The sequence below is a fragment of the Podarcis gaigeae genome (genome assembly GCF_964106915.1).
Source record: "Podarcis gaigeae genome assembly, chromosome: 1".
Classification (NCBI taxonomy): domain Eukaryota; kingdom Metazoa; phylum Chordata; class Lepidosauria; order Squamata; family Lacertidae; genus Podarcis; species Podarcis gaigeae.
In genome coordinates, this window is record NC_139678.1 from 20,524,077 (window position 1) to 20,543,787 (window position 19,711).

The 19,711-nt window shown below is 44.3% G+C and overlaps 1 protein-coding gene across 2 annotated transcripts in view; it reads left to right on the top strand.

The window, feature by feature from the left end:
* SYNE3 (spectrin repeat containing nuclear envelope family member 3) overlaps nt 1-19,711 on the top strand; it is a 90,230-nt gene that overhangs the window by 26,561 nt on the left and 43,958 nt on the right. For both annotated transcript variants that reach the window (XM_083732368.1, XM_083732369.1), the window contains exons 3-8: nt 6,061-6,218; nt 8,307-8,479; nt 9,696-10,005; nt 13,994-14,155; nt 15,837-16,181; nt 16,464-16,600. In XM_083732368.1, coding sequence (XP_083588494.1) covers nt 6,075-6,218; nt 8,307-8,479; nt 9,696-10,005; nt 13,994-14,155; nt 15,837-16,181; nt 16,464-16,600 — 1,271 coding nt within the window. In that variant the 5' untranslated portion in view covers nt 6,061-6,074. The remainder of the gene's footprint in view (nt 1-6,060; nt 6,219-8,306; nt 8,480-9,695; nt 10,006-13,993; nt 14,156-15,836; nt 16,182-16,463; nt 16,601-19,711) is intronic.

Genomic DNA, 19,711 nt, shown 5'->3' on the forward strand with positions numbered 1-19,711 from the left:
CCAAACTAAATTAAAACGCCAGCTGGTGCAATGTGTGCACAAAATATAAACATAAAAACACCACTAAGCAGATAAAATCTCCATGCTCAATCAGAATTTAAAAATTCTGCAATTTAAAATTAAGGACATGGTTGAGATACTTGGTTGCCAAGGGTTTTGAAGTTTTTGCTGTGATAACCTTTTCTTGATCTGCAAGATCTTGATCCATCCCTCCTTGGGTGAGATGGTAGAGCCATGTCAGTTATGCCACTTTTAAACCACTTTAACTTTGTAGTGTAAATGTGCTGCCCATGGACAAAACAATTTCAGCCAATGCAGTTGAGCATGTCTTCCATTTGAAATGCTTAAAACACCCAACTGCCCCTTCATGTCCACTTTCTCCGGCATTAATGAGCAGCCCAAAACAAATCCACCTCTACGCTTATATAATAAGACAACACAGACACAAAAATAACTCCCCAAAATACACAGAACACCAGCAGTGACGTTTTGCAAGGTTCTCAGGATTGCATGACAAATATTGACAATGAAGGTGTCAGCGCACCTTCTCAAGGATCGCTTGTTTCAGTGTCAATATAGTTAAATGGTATACTTAAAACAGAAGAAAACACTGCTCTGGATTTTGCAGTGCCTTGGATAATAAAGAAGATTTCTGAATACAGTCATACCTTGGAAGTTGAATGGAATTCGTTCCGGAAGTCCGTTCAACTTCCAAAATGTTTGGAAACCAAAGTGCGGCTTCTAATTGGCTGCAGGAAGCTCCTGCAGCCAATTGGAAGCTGCAGAAGCCCCATCAGAAGTTCGGCTTCCAAAAATAGTTCACAAACCAGAACAATCACTTCTGGGTTTGCGACGTTCGGGAGCCAAAACGTCCGAGTACCAAGGCGTTCGGCATCCAAGGTATGACTGTACAGTGGTACCTTGGGTTAAGTACTTAATTCGTTCCGGAGGTCCATACTTAACCTGAAACTGTTCTTAACCTGAAGCCCCACTTTAGCTAATGGGGCCTCCTGCTGCTGCTGCTGCGCTGCCGGAGCACGATTTCTGTTCTCATCCTGAAGCAAAGTTCTTAACCTGAAGCACTATTTCTGGGTTAGCAGAGTCTGTAACCTGAAGCGTATGTAACCTGAAGCGTATGTAACCCGAGGTACCACTGTATAATGCATATTTGGACTGGGTCCCCCCCCCCCCACTTCTGCATAAACAATTTTAAATACCTTTCTGTTCTTGTTATTTGAATTTACCGGTATATCCCTCTCTTTCTTCAAAATGAGCTAGCAAACAATAAGCAGTAAAATGATTTTAAAAAACCTTTAAAACAATTCCAGTTCAGATGCAGACAGGGAAAGATCTCAGTTTCAAAGGTATTCCATAAGCACCAAAAAGGCAACAGAGACAGCACTATTGAATCATAGAATGGTAGCATTGTAAGGGCCTGTTGTTGTTTAATCGTTTAGACCAGAGCACGCCAGGCATTCCTGTCTTCCACTGCCTCCTGTAATTTGGTCAAACTCATGTTGGTGACTTCGAGAACACTGTCCAACCATCTTGTCCTCTGTCATCCCCTTCTCCTTGTGCCTTCAATCTTTCCTAACATCAGGGTCTTTTCCAGGAAGTCTTCTCTTCTCATGCGGTGGCCAAAGTACTGGAGCCTCAGCTTCTGGATCTGTCCTTCCAGTGAGCTATATATATTCCCTATATTGTGCAGAATTGACCTCCTGATATCCTGGCCTATTGAGATATTTTGCCCTTATGTGAACAAGCTCCAAAGAACCACAGACCCTCGTACAGATTCCAAATTCTCCCCTCTTCTGGCCGCATGCCATAATTCTCAATTTTCCTAACCTTGTTTGTGACAGACCATAGTTTTCTAGTTTGTCTGAACAGTAAACTATGGTTAGAGCTTGCCTGCAGACTAGGATCACAAATCAGGATCATAGGCTGGATTGCAAATAAGGCTTTTGTTTGTGAAATGCCCCGAATTTTTGGCTAGCTATGCAGTCGTTGCTCGTAGCTAGTTTCTGCAGTTCACTTTGCTAAGATTAATCATTTAAATTAAGTTGCCACTTAACTGAAAATGTAGGCCTCTGGGCTGGGCTTGTGCTTCTCCAATAATTTTTGTAGTATCTAGTGTTTGAGATGCTGAAAGCATTGGGGTGGCCCATGGTGCTTTGTGATGGGGCAGCCTTTCTCAACCTGTGGGTCCTCAGATGTTGTTGAACTACAACTCCCATCACCCCTAGCTAGCAAGGCCAGAGCTCAGTGCTGATGGGAGTTGCAGTCCAACAACATCTGAGGATCCACAGATTGAGAACCACTGTATGGGGGAAGGGGGAAACATCTCTGATAAGATCTCTGTTTTTCTCAGAAAGGAAAAGCCAACCGAGGGGGGGGGCATGCTTAAAATGTGTGTCTGTCTGAGCAGTATATTCACACAGTTAAAAATAGGGCACTTTGAGACAGGGGGAAGAAGGACAAACCCAAAACATGATGTAGAAAGCCAAACAGATTACTCGTTATTCTCTTCTCTTTTTAACGGCTGTTGTATATAGAGTAACTGGGAAGTGAAACAAGCACAGATAATTACATTAAGCTCCCGTGTGACCTGCTGACAGCTGCATCTGGGATGCTTTCACATCTGCCAAGGCCTGTTGCTGATGCATTCTGGGAAATTAAAAAGAGTTTATAGCCCCAGCTCTGCAGTGCTGCTGGGCACTCTGCTTCCACAGCCAAATGAGTCTGACAGGGGCCGCTGATAGGCAAAGGGACAGCGGAACCTTTGCCCAGTGCACCCTCAAATGTGAATCTAGATCTGGTCCCAGGTCTTTAAGTCTTTAAGGCCTTATACAGATCCTATGAACAGTTGTACTTACACCTGTCCAGAGTCTTTTCGGTGGTGGCTCCCAGATTTTGAACTCCCTACTTAGGAAAGCTAGAGTGGCTCACTTCTTGCTGTCTTTCCACTGGCAGGTGAAAACCTTCTTGTTCCAACAGGCTTTGGGAAACTGACCACTTTTAATGAAAGGGCTGGTGTGCTGTTTTCATTGTAATGATTGGTATGGTGTTAATATATTTGTGTATATTGCTTTAATTCTATCAGTGTTTAATTGTTTCTTTTTAATGGTTACTTTTTCTATGTTTTTAGTGGTCCTTATTCTTATCTGTATGCCACCTTGAGTCCCGTAAGGAATGTGAATAGCTCAGTTGGTAGAGCATGAGACTCAGAATCTCTGAGCCATGGGTTCAAGCCCCACATAGGGCAAAAGATTCCTGCATTAAAGGGGGTAGGGACGCGGGTGGCGCTGTGGGTAAAACCTCAGTGCCTAGGACTTGCCGATCGCATGGTCGGCGGTTCGAATCCCCGCGGCGGGGTGCGCTCCCGTCGTTCGGTCCCAGCACCTGCCAACCTAGCAGTTCGAAAGCACAATTAAGTGCAAGTAGATAAATAGGTACCACTTACCAGCGGGAAGGTAAACGGCGTTTCCGTGTGCTGCGCTGGCATGCCAGATGCAGCTTGTCATGCTGGCCACGTGACCCGGAAGTGTCTGCGGACAGCGCTGGCCCCCGGCCTATAGAGTGAGATGAGCACACAACCCTAGAGTCTGTCAAGACTGGCCCGTACGGGCAGGGGTACCTTTACCTTTACCTTTTATTAAAGGGGGTTGGACTAGATGACCCCCGTTGTCCCTTCCAACGCTGCAATTCTTGGATTCTAGGATTGCGGTGTAAAAAGGCAAGGTATAAATAGATAAAGAAAAGCAAGCAAACAAACATGCTTGAATAGTGGGGCTTAGACGGAAGGTAACTGAGGTGGTGCCTGTGGCAGAGACTGGGATCAGGCCTCAGACTTGAGTCTTCCTCCCCGATGTCTTTACTGTCAGGAGAAACTGCTGAATTAACAAAGAGATTCTGCAATCATTTAAAGACATCACAAAATGAAGTGATGGTGGTAGTTCTAAATTTGATGGAATTTCACTTCTCTGTTGATCAGGACAGTGTTTACTTTTCTCAAAGCCTTTTCTTGTTGCATTTCTTGTTACCTTCCCTCTGTAACCAACCATCTTATAGCAGGCACAGAGAACATCCAGCTCAGTGGCCTTAACTAGGCCCAATACAAGCCAAACTTTGCCTGCAAGGCTATTTCACCTGCTCTGGACCTGACATCATGTGTGGTGTCAGGTGAGGCACAGTGAGGAATGTGGCTCCAAGGACCATTTGGGAGCTGAAAGTGAGCTCCCAGCCGTTCTTCTGCAAGCTGGGTTCGCAAACAGTGCCAAGTTCATGGGGTGGGGGGCTCACTGTCGCCGCCAATTAGGTGATCAGCTATCAGCCACCCCCGCTTGTCTGTTTGCAAGATAGAAATGCTTAAGAAACCCTTGCTCAGGCAGTCAAAGGTATTGCGGAGGCTGCTGGCTTTCCATCATTAGGGAGATTACTGATTAATAGTCCTTAATAGACAGTCAATGTCTCTGGAAGGAAGCTAATGCTTAGAATTAGTGCCAGAGAGAGATATTGGCCTCTGTGGAAGGAGGGACACAAAGTTTTTTGAAAATTCAGGGTGGGGGGAGAGATTTGGATAGAAATAGCCATTTTTTGTTTTCTGTTTTTTTCCAGTTTTGAACTTTATTTTGGCTCAGCTGTGTAGGGCTTTTCTTAGACATAATGTAGTTATGGTCACTGTCACGGGGAAATAGAGAGTCAAATATGTTGGGGGCGACCAAAGCAGTTTCTGTGCCAAAACCAGCCCTAAACGCCGATTGAAATGGATCCAGAAAATCAGTTTCTTCCAAAAGCGCCTGGATCTGGTCTGCGACCATTCGCTCCAGAACCTTGCTCAGGAAAGGGAGATTAGTAACTGGCTGGTAGTTAGGTTTTCTGATTCCAGGAAAGGTTTCTTAAGGAGTGGTTTTACCACTGCCTCCTTCAAACAGGCAGGGACCACCCCCTCTCGTAAAGAGGCATTGATCATCTCCCTGGCCCAGTAAAATTCGTTAGCTGACACAGCGAAGCTTGGGCAATTGCAGATTCCCATCAGTGTGGAGGCTTCTTAGAGGCAGGTTTGATATTCACCACTCAAAACTATTTTCCTTTGTTCTTCACTATGAGGAAATATACCCTGTCCCTAGATGAACCCTGCCCACTTGAAGGCAAGTCTCACCTTGTGTGACAGATTTGAAAGCTTTACGTGCCCAGAGGATGTTTGTTGTAATGAAGCCTCACAACTGAAAGTTTGGGGCATGCCAGCCAAGCAGAGAGAAGGCATAAGAGCATGAGGCAAGCCCTGCTGGGTCTGGCCAATAGCCCCAAAAGTCCAGCATCCTGATCTCACAGTGGCTGGCCAGAAGCCCATGGGTAGCCTGCAAGCTGGACATGAGCAAAACAGCACTTTCACCTGCCTGCAGTTTGCAACTGGTATTCAGAGGTGCACTGCCAATCTGCATGTGAACTTAGTTCAGACATGGCCCTGGTTCAAAACGGCATACCAGATTTGGCACGAGCAGAAAGCGTTTTTCCCTGGTATGGAGGTGCACAAATGGTGCAGATAATTAGCACATTTGCACACTTTAGGAGAAGCTACTGAAATCCTGTTTTGGAATCAGCAAAGAGCAAGGAACTGGAAATATGTAATGCTTATTGATTTTTAATTCCCCCCAACTACATACCACAGAGATGGAACAATCAGCCTATTTCATATCTGTTTTTCACAGGTAAATCGGTCCCATCCTCTTTCTGTATCCAACTGCGAGTTTTGTTTTGTTTTGTTTTTTAAATGTTGCACAAAAAGTGGATTATTTTTTAACATACCCCCCATGCACATTTTATATGCAATTTGTTTCTCCAAATATGCCTTTTTAAAGGAGGTGGCCACATCACAGAATTCAGAGAACTGAACCGCGTTCTGATTTGCATATCAATTCAGGAAACGTGCAGCAGGTTACTTTGCTTTATATATATAAAAAATGGACTGAAATCCATTGAGTAGCCTTAGTCCAAAGTGGTTCTTCACTAGAGTAATGCCTCAAGAAAGTAAGCTTGTTCAAACTCCTCTCTCTCCCATAGTTTCATCTAATGCAATGACCCAGCAGCCACAGGATGAATTTGACAGCAGCGTGGAGAAGGCAGTAGATTGGATGAAGACCATTCAGGAGAGACTGCGGATCAATGACAACACCAAGGGACCTAGGTCTGCCCTGGAGGCCAGGCTAAGAGACACAGAGGTACACACACACACACACACACACACACACACAAACACACACACACCTGATTTCCTTCAGACATTTTTTTCAGATGTAATATTGTTACTGCTGTGATTACTATCTGAACCTGCCCTGACATTGAGATCCTTGTCTGAGGACCTGCTCCAGATGTGCTCCCCAGTGCTATTTTTCTAGAAAAAGAGGTGCCAGAACTCGCCATGAGTGCCTCCCATGTTCTCTTATAATATCAATGGCAGCCCCCTGAGAGGTGCCAGAACTGAGTTCTGGTGAGTTCCAGCTGAAAAAAAGGCTCTGGCTGCAGGCATCTGAAAGCAAAAGGCTATGGCACATCCTTCTGATTTAATCACAATCCAGTCCTCTGTGCCCTGTCTTTTTCTCCTATTAAATGATTAAATTAGCTAATGGTTAATTCATATCTGCAGTCATCGTTACATACAGAAATTAGTCTTGCTAATATCTCAATCTCATTGGCTGTTGGCTTTTTAAATAACTTGGCTCCAAAGTTGCTGTTTCTGAGCTGGGCAGTTTATAGTCATACTTGATTTATATGATTTATGTTCCATTAATCTGTTAATGAAAATCTTCAGCCAAGGAAAGCAGAGATATTTTTTTTAAAGCATGAAAAACGAGAATGTCACCATTGCAACAGATTTTCTTAAGAACACTTATTCATCTTCCCATTACTGTGAGCACTAATGAGTTCTGAAACCTGGCTTCAGGTTTATTTATAGATCTTCCTTTTGTTACCTAGTGCAGTTTATATTCTGGGATTGGCTCCTGGGAATTTTAATTAGTTCTATAGAAACACACCCTGGTTTACGGGGAGATGCAACCTAAGGTTTAATTTAGACATCATGGCCATGTGGCTATCAGGTAAGTGCTGCAATGATCACATGCTCCCTTCTCTCCTCATATGCTCTGATTCTCTCATCTTACCTCTCCTGAGCTACAATTCCCAGAGTTCCTGGGGAAGTGGGAGTCATTGTTAAGTCCCTCTGGGAATTGTAGCTCTGTTAATGGAACAAGGACCTAACAACCCTCAGCACCCTACTACACTTTCCAGAATTCTTTGGTGGAAACCATGGCTGTTTAAAGTGACTTTAAAAGCATAGTGTGGATGGGGCCTTAGGTTGCATGCACACCATACATTTAAAGCACATCACCTCCCCACAAATAATCCTGGGAATTGTAGTTTATCCCTCACAGCGCTACAATTCCTGGCGCCCTTAACATAGCATGGTTCCCATGATGCTTTGGGGGGGAAGTCATGCATGTTAAATATGCTTTAAATGTACAGTTCATACCCAGCTTTCACCTCACAAGTTCTGCTACCCTACAGGCATTAATTGGGGGGGTGTCCCCCCCACACATCATTTGGCTTCCTTGTGTCCTTGTATTTGTGGATCAGCCCTGTTCAGGGAAGTTTTTAATATGTAACACTGTACTGTTTTTAACACTTGATTGGGAGCCGCCCAGAGTGACTGGGGAACTCAGCCAGATGGGTGGGGTATAAATAATAAATTATTAGTATATTATTATTATTATTATTTATTAAAGCCTCATTCGTACATAGCAATAATTAGATTGAGTCAATTAACAGCCAGCTCCCTGGAAGCCTGCCACAGGGTTGTGCTGCAGCTTCAGGCCTGCTTGGATATTGATTTATTTTTTAATATTATTTCCATTTGGTTGGTTGATTGCATTTATATATACCAACTTCCTGTCAAGGCACACACAAGGTGGTTTACAATTTTCAAAACAAATAGTACAAAATAGCCTAAGGCGTCCTTCAGGGGCTGATGGCACTAGCACCATGACTTAGGCAGCTCCTCTTCTGCCTTCCCTGAAAGGCACACAGGCCTGAGGGGCAAGTATCTCAGTAGTTCTTTAGGGCTGCTGAGAGACCCTTCCCAAACCTGATAGTTATGCGACCCCTAGCCTGGATCTCCTGGCTTCTGCTTTTTCTAAAGGCCCTCTGGTCCTAAGTCTCCCCACAAAAGGTGGAATGGGATTTGCAATGCTCCTAAGTCCCCTTTAAAAAAACCTATTTTTGGTTTAATTTTAATGTTTGATTCTTCCCAACAGAAAATCTGTGCTTTGGAACCTGAGGGCCGGTTGAAGATGGACTTGGTTCTCATGAAGGCCGATGCTCTCCTTCAGTGCACTGGTGAGGAGAAGAAACACGAGATATTATCCAAACTAAAGGATATTAAAGCCATGTGGGAAGAGACAGCCATATATATTACGCATTGTCACAGGTAAGATTCCAGCCGTAGGAATGTGCCATTTGCCAAGTCAGACTGTTGGTCTATATAGCTCATTGTTGTCTGCATTGTCTGACAGTCATTCCCTGGGGTTTCATTCAAGGGGAGATTCTCAGACCTGCCTGAAAATGCCAGGGACTGAACACAGAACCTTCTGTGTAGAAAACTTGATCCACCATCTCTGTCATTTTTTCCAGGACATCCCAGATTCTGCTTTTGTTCTCCTAGTTTGGCTGTGGGGGATATATAGCCCCTCTAAGGCAGGGGAAGACCCTACCTTGAACACTGTGTTGTCCCTCATATCCAGCAAAACTATTATGACACAACAATATTTAGTTCTCCCTTATAGCACCTTCATAGCAAACGTACAGACCATTTTATCTGTGGTAAGAATCATAGAGCTGGAAGGGATCCCTAGGGTCATCTAGTCTAACCCGCTGCAATGCAGGAATCTCAGCTAAAGCAGATGGCCATCCAGCCTCTGCTTAAAAACCTCCAAGGAAAGAGAGTCCACAACCTCCCGAGGGAGACTGTTCCACTGTTGAACAGCTCTTCCTGTCAGAAAGTTTTTCCATATGTTGAGTTGGAATCTCCTTTATTGTAACTTGAAGCCATTAGTTCGAGTCCTACCCTCCAGAGCAGGAGAAAACAAGCTTGCCCCATCTTCCATGATGCACTAGCAGAGGTGGATCAGGCCAGTGGGCCCTGCCTTGTGTTTTGATAGAACCCTGAGATCCATGAAACAGAGCCTGGTGCCGAAGACCTCACAAGCTGGAGGTTCCCCACTGGGGCTGAAGAACTAACAACAACAACAATTTATTATTTATACTTTATATAATTTTTTTATAATTTATTATTTATGGCAGCTCCCAACAGAATATTTAAAAACATGATTAAAACATCAAACATTAAAAACTTACAGGGCTGCTTTCATATGTCTTCTAAAAGTCTGATAGTTGTATATTTCCTTGACATCTGATGGGAGGGCGCCACTACCGAGAAGGCCCTCTACCTGGTTCCCTGTAACCTTACTTCTTGCAGTGAGGGAACCGCCAGAAGGCCCTCGGAGCTGGGCCTCAGTGTCCGGGCTGAACGATGGGCGTGGAGACCAACCATAGTGACAACAGCAGTATGGGAAGGGAACATGGCCAACTGCTCTGGAAGAGGTCCATCGCTCCCATAACCCAACTCTCTATTTATCCTTTTGCAGCCGTATTGAGTGGGTGTGGCTACACTGGAGTGAATACCTGAAAGCCCAAGATGAATTTTACGTATGGATTCACAACATGAAGGTGACTTTGGAGCCTGACATAGAGCTGCAGCTTGGCCTGAAAGAGAAAGAGTGGCAGCTCAGCCATGCCCAGGTCCTGTTGAACGATGTTCTAAACCAGTCAGCCCTGTTGGAACGGCTGCTGGAAGAAGCCTCTTCCCTCTACAACAGGATTGGGGACCCAAGTGTTGATGAGGACATCCAGAAGAAGATGAAAGAGGAATACGCAGATGTCAAGGACGAAGCACAGGTAAGGAGGGAACTAAGGGTGAGAAAAGGCAGAATATTAAAGAACAAGTGATAGTAACAACAATAATTTATTACTTATAACCTTCCCATCTGACTGGGTTGCCACAGCCGCTCTGGGTGTCTTCCAACATAATAACATAATAAAAACACAGCAAAACACCACACATTAAAAACTTTCTGAAGTAATAATGTAATAATCTCCAGTTCAGTAGGCACTACAGGAAGTCTAATGTTGGTCCAGCCAAGGGGTCGAATGCTCAATGAAGTTATAGTGACACTTCTGGTTCCCAGTTGAACTCCCAATCCCTCTCTCTCCTAAACTGAGCATTTCAGTTCTTACTCAAAGAGTTTTACTTGCTCACCACTGGGAGCAAACTAATGTTCCCATTTTGTGCCAAAAAAGTATTCTCACTCTTCCTGGCTGCATTCTCCTTAATTTTTTTTTAAAAAAGAAACAAAAAGAACTATAACTACTGAAACACAACTTTACGAGTTTCCTGCCAGTTTCTTTTCCATTCAGTTGAGCCAGAAATGGCCTAAAAGGTTTATTGGCAATTCGCTCTTGAAATAATGTAAATAACCACTCAGGGGACATCCTGTCTTAGCTGAAAAAGGATATTTCACTACTTTACTGCAGTATAGGTTAGTGGGAAGCATTGCTGGTGTTTTCTCTGTGTAACTTGAACCTGGTCTCATAGCAGTTAGTTGGTACATTCCTGACTGAGGCCAACAGAATGATCAATGAGGGCGGTAACTGGAAATGGGCAGAAAGCCTGGATGATTTGCAGGAGATCAGTAGGGATTTCTGACTACCAATTGCTTAACAATAGCAGCAAGAAAATGACTCCTGCATCCTAAATTATTCTGCCGAAATGAAGGAACCAGGAGTGGATTTTTGTGCAAAAGGGTTGTGAGCTCTGTTCAGTTCTGGTGCTCAGATCAAATCCCCGGGTCCATGCTTTTTTAATTCTAAGTGCATGCCTTCTGCATCTAGCTCTGGTTGGCTGGCCTGGGACTCTACAATTGCATCCATGTATGAGTGGGCCTCATCCCAGGAGTGGAACAAATGGGAGATTGATACCCCATCTGCACTGTACATTTAAAGCAGTCTCATACCACTTTAAACAGGCATGGGATCTGATGGGGGGGTTGTAAAGCAGGTCTCATGGCAGGAACCCCCACTTTGAGGAAGTCCCACCTTCCCAAGTAGCCTCATAATAGTGCAGAGACTTCTGGGCAATCCCACAAGACCCAACCTGGTTCAGAAGATGGCTCCCACTTCTCTAGGCTCGGCACACAGGATGGCCCCACCTAGAGAGGGTTGGTGGACCATAGGTAGAAAACAGAGTCAATCATACAAGCCTAAAGTCTGTGTACCCCTTTGTTTATGTACACTGGGTTAGAATCAGGCCCATGAAATGCTTATTTCATGCAGGATAGTGCAAATAAACATGTGTCGCACTGCAATCCAACTGGTAAGTTTGGGTTTTGTCATGGTTCAGGTGAGGGAAGCAGCAACAACAACCTGGAATTTCATTTGGCATCACTTTGCACTGATTATTTTTACCATCTCTTCTAGTACACAATGTTCCAGACAAAAGGTTGGGTCCCTGAAACACTAAACACAAATAACGCAGTCATAACATTTTAACTCTCAACTTGTGTGCCTGACAATGACCTTTCGGTTGGTTCCACAAGAAATACCATAGTCTGGATCCTCTTGATAGATGTGCATAAGTAGCTAAGCTTTCAAAAGCCTTGAGAAATTGCAATAGTTATAAATTATAGCAGAGCCAGGCCAAAAAGGCCAACAGATTAAAAAGATTAAAATGCAACCTTCATTCGCTTTTTCTTTCTTTCTAAGTAACCTGTTCTCATGGTTACAGAAATGCACCAGAAAATCTAACCCCGAAAAATGAGATAAGGAGCAAGTCAGGTCTCAGAAACAACCTTGTTCTATTGTTTTTCAACATCCATGTGTCACAACATTTCAAAAGACGGCCTATTTATTTATTTGATTTCTCTCTCAACAATGAAATAGAAGACATCTTTTAGAGGACATCTGAAGGCAGCTCTGTATAGGGAAGTTTTTAAACGTTTGATGTTTTACTGTGTTTTTATATTTTGTTGAAAGCCGCCCAGAGTGGCTGGGGCAATGCAGTCAGATGGGCGGGTACAAATAATAAAATTGCTGTTGTGGTTTGAAATAATTTTTAATAAAGATTTTCTTGGATTGCAAAAGAATGTGCATTGTATAATGTTGAAGGGGAAGCAAGGTGAGTTGTGGGAAGAGGGTGGGTGGCAAACGTACAATATGTTGTTGCTGTGGCTGTTATAAAATATGAAACAATTATAAAACAAAGCAGTTACAACCATAAAACAGGAAAAGTGGAAAAACATGTAAAACCAGTTCTGTATATAAAACAATTTTTAAAAACACACAATCCCATTATGTAAAGTAATACAAATGTTTGAAAACAATTCCATATATTTATAATTAAAAAACCAGTTAAAAAATAGTTGCAATATAGATGCAAACTGGGATAAAAGTTCTCTTCTTAAAAGGCCTGTCGAAGGAGGACCCTTTTGTATATGATAATGCTGGAATAACGCAGCAACAACAACGACAACAACAATTATTTATTATTTATACCCTGCCCATCTGGCTAGGTTTCCACAGCCATTCCAGGCAGCTCCCAACAGTATATTAAAAATACGATAAAGCACCAAGCACAGAAAAAAAAAAAGCACAGTCATTCATGCTTCCACTTGTGTCATGCCTAGGAAGCCTGGGTCTGAGCTCTTTTCCCCTTGCTCCACTGCTTTCCAAGGGAAAACCTGCTCTTTAGCGACAGATAGGAACAAATGGCAATCTGGGGAAATCCCAAATGACCATTTGCTCCGATTTCGCACTAAAGAGCTGTTTTCCCTAAGTGGGAAAGGAGCATGGCAAGAGGAAGTGTTTCTAAGCCCTAGGTTTCATTGACGGGCAAACTAAGGGCAAGTGGAACTCTCCCACTGAAATAAAGGTGCAAGTCCAAGCCTGTTTACGGGATTACTTGGAAGAAATTCTTGTCGGGCACAAGGTTGCAGCTGCAGTCAGTTGGACAGTTAATGCCGAAACTTCACAAGTTCCAGTGCGCAACCCCAGCCAACCACAGCCCTTGGGTAGAGAAAGGCTTGCAAAATGATTTCCTTGTACAGTGGTACCTCAGGTTAAGTACTTAATTTGTTCCGGATGTCCGTTCTTAACCTGAAACTGTTCTTAACCTGAAGCACCACTTTAGCTAATGGGGCCTCCCGCTGCCGCTGCGCCGCTGGAGCACAATTTCTGTTCTCATCCTGAAGCAAAGTTCTTAACCCGAGGTACTATTTCTGGGTTAGCGGAGTCTGTAACCTGAAGCGTATGTAACCTGAAGCGTATGTAACCCGAGGTACCACTGTACTGTATTTTCATGAGCAAAAAAACGGGTAGAAAATTTGAAGGCCCCCTGGTGGCTGTGGCCTTCATCTGCATAATAAATTGTGCAAAAGCTAAGTAAGCAGCACTGAAGTGCATTCTTTTTCCACAGATGAAGCGTTTTGAAATTGTGGGTATAACATGTGGAAATCCAGCATGGATGTTTTGCAGATAGATTTTGGCATGCTAAGCCTTTCTTTTGTTATCTCGCTTTTTCTTTTCTAGAGAATGAAAGACTGTGACCTCACAAGGCCCTTGAAAACCTTGCACTCATTTAATTAAGTGCTTGGTAATTACAGCATCCTCAGGCCTGGGACACACTGTTTTGTTCTTGAGCTGAAGGCAGCAAAACTGTTTCAAAATCCCCCAAAGCAGCCAAGTGACGGGTGTGTGCGTTTATGTGCACGAGCACGCGAAGGGGCAAAGGGAAAAGAACAGGCTCTTTGTCTTCTGGGTTTCTCAAAAATGCAAAGTATGAGGACAAAGATAACTTTCGCTTTCCCCGTTTCTGATGTTTCTCTTTTTACAGAGGAGAGTGCAGCTGCTTGAAAAGATAACAAAGGAACACGAGCGATATAAGAGCAACGTGGACCAGTTTCAGCTGTGGCTGACCCAGGTGACAGAGAGATTAAACTCCTGCCTTAGTCAAGAAGCAAAATCGCCAGCAGAGAACAGAATTAAGTCATTGCAGGTACTTGAACAGTGTCAGGTCTTTCTGTCGTGTGCGGAAAGCTTTATTCCTATTTCCTCGTCTATCCATGAGCAGGTGTATGAAATGCATGTTCTGAAAGAGCTCATGTGTTCCACCCAAAGAGAAGCCTCCATTTCAAAGATCTCTTCTCTCTGCAGCTTTGAAGCTCACAAGGCAGCCTAGGGGAAGTTACCATCTCTGTCTGGCCTACCTCACTTGGTTGTTGTGAGGATTTTTATTTTTTTTAAATAGAGATATTGTACCAGTGTTGGAACCCTCAATGCTTGGTAGGTGGTAGGGTTTCCAACTTGTGAAGTGCATTTATGTGCCCATTTGGTATTTTTGTCTCAAGGCCAAAATTGAATGTGCCAGAAATTGACTAGGCAGGACAGGCATCTTCATGTGGCATCCTTGACCAACTGTGGTTTTTAAAAAAATTATTTATTTATTTATTTATTATTACCACCTCACCTATCTGGCTGGGCTGCTTGCAGCACATATGACAATATAATAAAACGTCAAACATTAAAAACTTCCCAATACAAGCCTGCCTTCAGGTTCCTTCTAAAAGTTCTGTAGTTCTTTATCTTCTTGACATTCCACAGGGAAGACACTGAGAAGTCCCTCTGCCTGGTTCCCTGTAACCTCGCAGTGAGAGAACCACCAGAAGGCCCTCGGAGGTGGACCTCAGTACTTCAGCAGTTCAGCACAGCCTAACTCCTGAACACCTCTATATATTGGCCCAGTACTCTGAGCAGCGCCAGGTGCCTGGGTTTAGCTGACATTTTAATTTTCTGCAATGTCCTGGAGCTGCACTACATTGGGGGCATTCTGGGAAATAAAAATGGTGGTCTGACTTGGTCACATGTTACTGCTCAGAGCACAACTCCTTGCCTCTAAGTAAGTCCACCCGGGCCCATCAGACAGAAACACACCAGGCCCTGCCTCTGGCCACTTAAATCCCACGTTGGCTCCACCCGCTAACCTGTCCCTTGCTCTGACCACTGACTTGGTGTTCTTCCACATGACCTTCTCATTGGGCATTCATCCTGATTTGCTTGCAGGGAGATAAGACAAAGCTGACTATGTAACGAGCACCCATTCTGGTTTGTTTGCGGGCAGGTTAGATGGTGTTGCATCAAAGCAAGCATTATCCCACACTTTCCTCAGAGCAAAACGTCCAAGCTTTTGGGGAAGTGGGTTTGTTGCACAAGACTTCTCGGTCCGCTGTACTTGCACAACCTGAATTTGCTGGTATGCGATTGAATCACAGCCAAAAAATAGCAACAACCTGGAAGTGCTCTAGGTATTTTTTAAAACTGGAAATTGACAACTCTGGAGGAAGAGCATTTAAAACAAAATATTTATTAGCATTATTTGAGGAAGGGCCATAGCTCAGTGGGTAGAGCCTTGCGTGCAGAAGCTTCCGGGTTCAATCCTGACTTCTTCAGGTAGGGACTCCTGCCGGAAACCCTGGAGATCACAGCCAGACACGTCTGAGTTGGATGGGCCAATGGGTCAGACTCAGAATGATGCAGTTTCCTATGTACCTGAGTAGTAGTAGTAGAATTGTAGAGTTGGAAGCGACTCCCAAGGTTCATCTAGTCCAGCTAGTCCTGGGATGTCGTAGTAGCAACCTTGTCCCTCTATGTAACTCTTTCTGAACCCCTTTCTCCTGTAGGACATTGCCAAAGATGTGAAGAGTGGGGAAAAGAAATGGCGACATCTTGAAGCTCAGTCTACAGGTGTGATGCAGAACACCTCCCCGCTGGGAGCCGAGAAGTTGAAAGAGGAGCTTGAGGATCTGAAGAAAGCCCTGGAGAAGCTGAAGGTGGTCAGCGCTGAGGAAGAAGAGAGGCTGCTGAAGAGCCTTAAATCTGAAAACGCCTATCATTCACAAGCCAGGCTCTTGGAAGGCGAGGTCCAGGACTTCCGTAAAAGCCTGAAGAGATTAGGAAGCACCTTTGAATCAGATGACAGAGTGAGAGGCGACGAAGACTTAATCACTCTGTGGAGAAAATTCATGGTGAGTGATTATTTGTCAGGGACAGACAGGGAACAAGGAAATTGTTAAGTCTGTATTATCCTACCGGGCTTTCTTATCTACACTTATTCATGCCCATGTGATTGAAGTATGCAAACTTGTTTTGCTCAGGGAATTTGAAGAGCAATAGGGAAGCAATTTGGAACAAGAAAATTGCCTTTTTCTAGATAATTGCAGAATAAAAATATATGCAAATGTGCCCAGTAAGATAAATTGATTTGATGTGTGTGTGCATTTTAAATCATAATACCTTTGTGTTTTAAGGCAGCAAAGGCAACTCTCGCAGCAGAGGAATCAAAGGTTGAGAGACTGAAGACTCAGCTGAAGGATTTGTTCAGGTTTTCGCAAGACACGCAAGCACTTTCCGAAAGCATGATAGGCCTAATACGGGAATATCAAAGGTATTTGGGGAGAACGAGGAGGACAGGAACAAATAGCCGTTGAAAATAAACTATACCTGAGAAGATTTGGTATTTCCCCAGCCACTCTGGGTGGCTCCCAATCAAGTATTAAAAACAATACAGCATTAAATATTAAAAACTTCCCTGAACAGGGCTGCCTTCAGATGTCTTTTAAAGATAGGATAGCTACTTATTTCCTTCACTTCTGAAGGGAGGATGTTCCACAGGGTGGGTGCCACTACCGAGAAGGCCCTCTGTCCGGTTCCCTGTAACCTTATTTCTCGCAATGAGGGAACTGCCAGAAGGCCCTCGGTGCTGGATCTCAGTGTCTGGGCTGAATGATGGGGGTGGAGATGCTCCTTCAGGTATACAGAATGGGGGAGGGGGGAGGCGAACCCTTTGGCTTCTATCCAGGCAGCAAAATGTCTTGGATCACTATTTCACACCTGGCTCTGTTTGGTGGGATATTCATGCAAAGCTACACTATACCAAGTCAGTCCATTGGGTCACCTAGCGCAATACAGTGGTGCCTCGCTAGACGAAAAGAATTCGTTCCGCGATTCTCTTCGTCTAGCGGTTTTTTCGTCTTGCGAAGCAAGCCCATTGACAGCTTAGCGGATTAGCGCTACAGCTGTCAAGCGGCTTCCAGCGATCAGCTGTTAAGCGGCTTATCAGCGGAACAGCTGATAAGCGGCTTAGCGGCTTAAGAAAAGGGCGAAAAAAGCGAAAAAACCCGTGGGGGGTGCAAGATTTTTTTCGTCTTGCGAAGCAACCCCATAGGGGAATTCGTTTTGCGAAGCGCCTCCAAAACGGAAAACCCTTTCGTCTAGCGGGTTTTTCGTCTTGCGAGGCGTTCGTCTTGCGGGGCACCACTGTATATTCACTATGCTCCATCTCCATTGTCTTGGGTGTTATGCCTCTGAATACCACTTGTTGAGAATCACAGGTGGGCAGAGTGATGTTGTGTTCATGTCTAGCTTGCAGGCTTCCCAGAGGCATCTCCTCAGCCACTGTGAGAACAGGATGCAATAGTCGATGGACCATTGTCCCTGCGTCCATCTTTGTGGCAGAAAGAAGTCAAGTGGGAGATCCCATTATTGGATACATGGGGAAAGTGTTGGTGGCAAGAGTCTTCCTTTTGCTGCTGACCATTAACCACATGTCCTTACTTAGGAGGAAATGTTTATTGGATAAAATGAGTCTTATGGCAGCACCTCACCAAGATTTTGGAAAGGGTGCATCTCAGCCCTGTGTGGAGATGCAAGGGAAGAAATCTAGGGCCTGCAAAGCAAATTGCTCTCTCACTAAGTTCTGGTCCTTCCTTGAAGTACTGGGTGGTCCTGCTACATACCTGGGATGTGACCTAAATAAGCTTTTTGGTCTTTTCCAACCTTACTAATTGGTGTTCTGGTGCTGGAGCACATCAGCAGCATTTAGCTGGGAGAAAGACTCACAAAGGTCGATGCTCAGAAACACCCCTGTCTAAAATCCAGCACAGTCAATGGCAGTAAATGTAGATGATGTGAAGCTGGAAAGGCCAGTGGTCTGACTTAGGGTATAGTATCTTCCCATCTTCTGCTGCTTAACCCTGCTCGCCTGCCATTAGTGCCAAAACAGACCATCGTTTCATTTTAAAATATCAAAGCAGTTAAACTATAATAGGAATCACACAAGTATTAAAGCAGATCACCAGCTGACTATTGTGGGAAATGTCCCCCTCCTTACTTGTCTGTATAAGCCTAGCAGCAAGGAATTTCCCCCCACAAACCTTTTAAAGTTAATGCAGAGAGCACCTGCTGATTCTCTGCTGGTAGAGTTTTCCACAGGAATAGGCAATGGCACTGAATGGCTCAGTTTTGTGTTGGTGTCAATTGAGGATTTTCCCACCCTATAATCAAGCGGTATATCAATTTTAAAAAGTAATAATAATAATAATAATTAATAAATAAAAACTTCGGAGGCAAACACTGACACTCCTACAGACGATCTCAGCAATGGTGCTGAGATATAAGTGCTTAGAAAGTCCCTGCAATAACCTGGACCTAAGTTGTTCAGGACTTTGCAAGTTAAAACCAAGGCCTTGAACCTAGCTCAGTAGTCAGTAGGCAGCCAGTTTTAAATCACATCATTTGTTCCAGTGGCAAGGGAGGGTGGGAAGAAGGATGCTTCTCCTCTCGCTACCTTGCATGGCATCCTGCCCTCCTTCCTGTCTATTCTGAATGTCAGGTGTTGGCAGTCTGCTTTGAAAAGTTGAGCAAAACCACTTCTCCTGCTTGCCTGGGTGACATCTGTCCTAAGAGCCAGCTTGCTCTGTAGGTCACTTTTAGTGCTGTTAGTCTCTAGGTTAGGGCTGCCCATTTATACTTCGGATCCTTATCTTGAAATGTTCTGTGCCTTGTTTGCCGTGCTTGAAGACAGACAGTACAGAGGTAGCAGTAACAGTAGTGAATTGCTAGGCATGGCCCTTCTCTCCAGTTTTGCTGGGCTAATTTCTTTCCCGTCATAGATTTTTGGGTACACCTATCCTGCCAGTTTCTAATAGGCAACCTCCTGTTTCCTACTTACATTCAATCGGGATAGGCAGGAAATCCAGGCGCGCTCTCTCTCTCTCTCTCTCTCTCTCTCTCTCTCTCTCTCTCTCTCTCTCTCTCCCCCTCTCCCTCTCCCCCTGAGCTTTGGCAAAAGACTTGCACTTCCAGGCTAACTGGAATCAGGAAGTGACGAGCATATAGCCCACACCTTTCCATACTTGGAGGAAAGATCGTCGGTCTCGCAAAGGCGCAGTTAATTTTGTTTGCGTCTGAAAAGCTGAATTCCTTATGTCAAGTGCAGAGCACGCTGGCAAGCTGAAAGAGGTTTGTCTTTATTAAATGGGTCGTTTCAAGAAGGCAGTTCAGATTTTAGGAAGCAAGTCTGGGATGCTTTCCAATGAGGAGTAGCAAGGAAAAAGAAAACTCCCAACGTTTGCCAACGCAGAAAAAACAGATTGCTGCCAGCTCGCTGCTTTCCAGGAAGTGGCAAATCCTTAAGGGGCAGAAGCAGAAGAACAGCAAAGGTAGTTGTCGCAGGGCCTCTCATCCTCCAAAACTAGTTTGAGGGCAACCTCCTCTT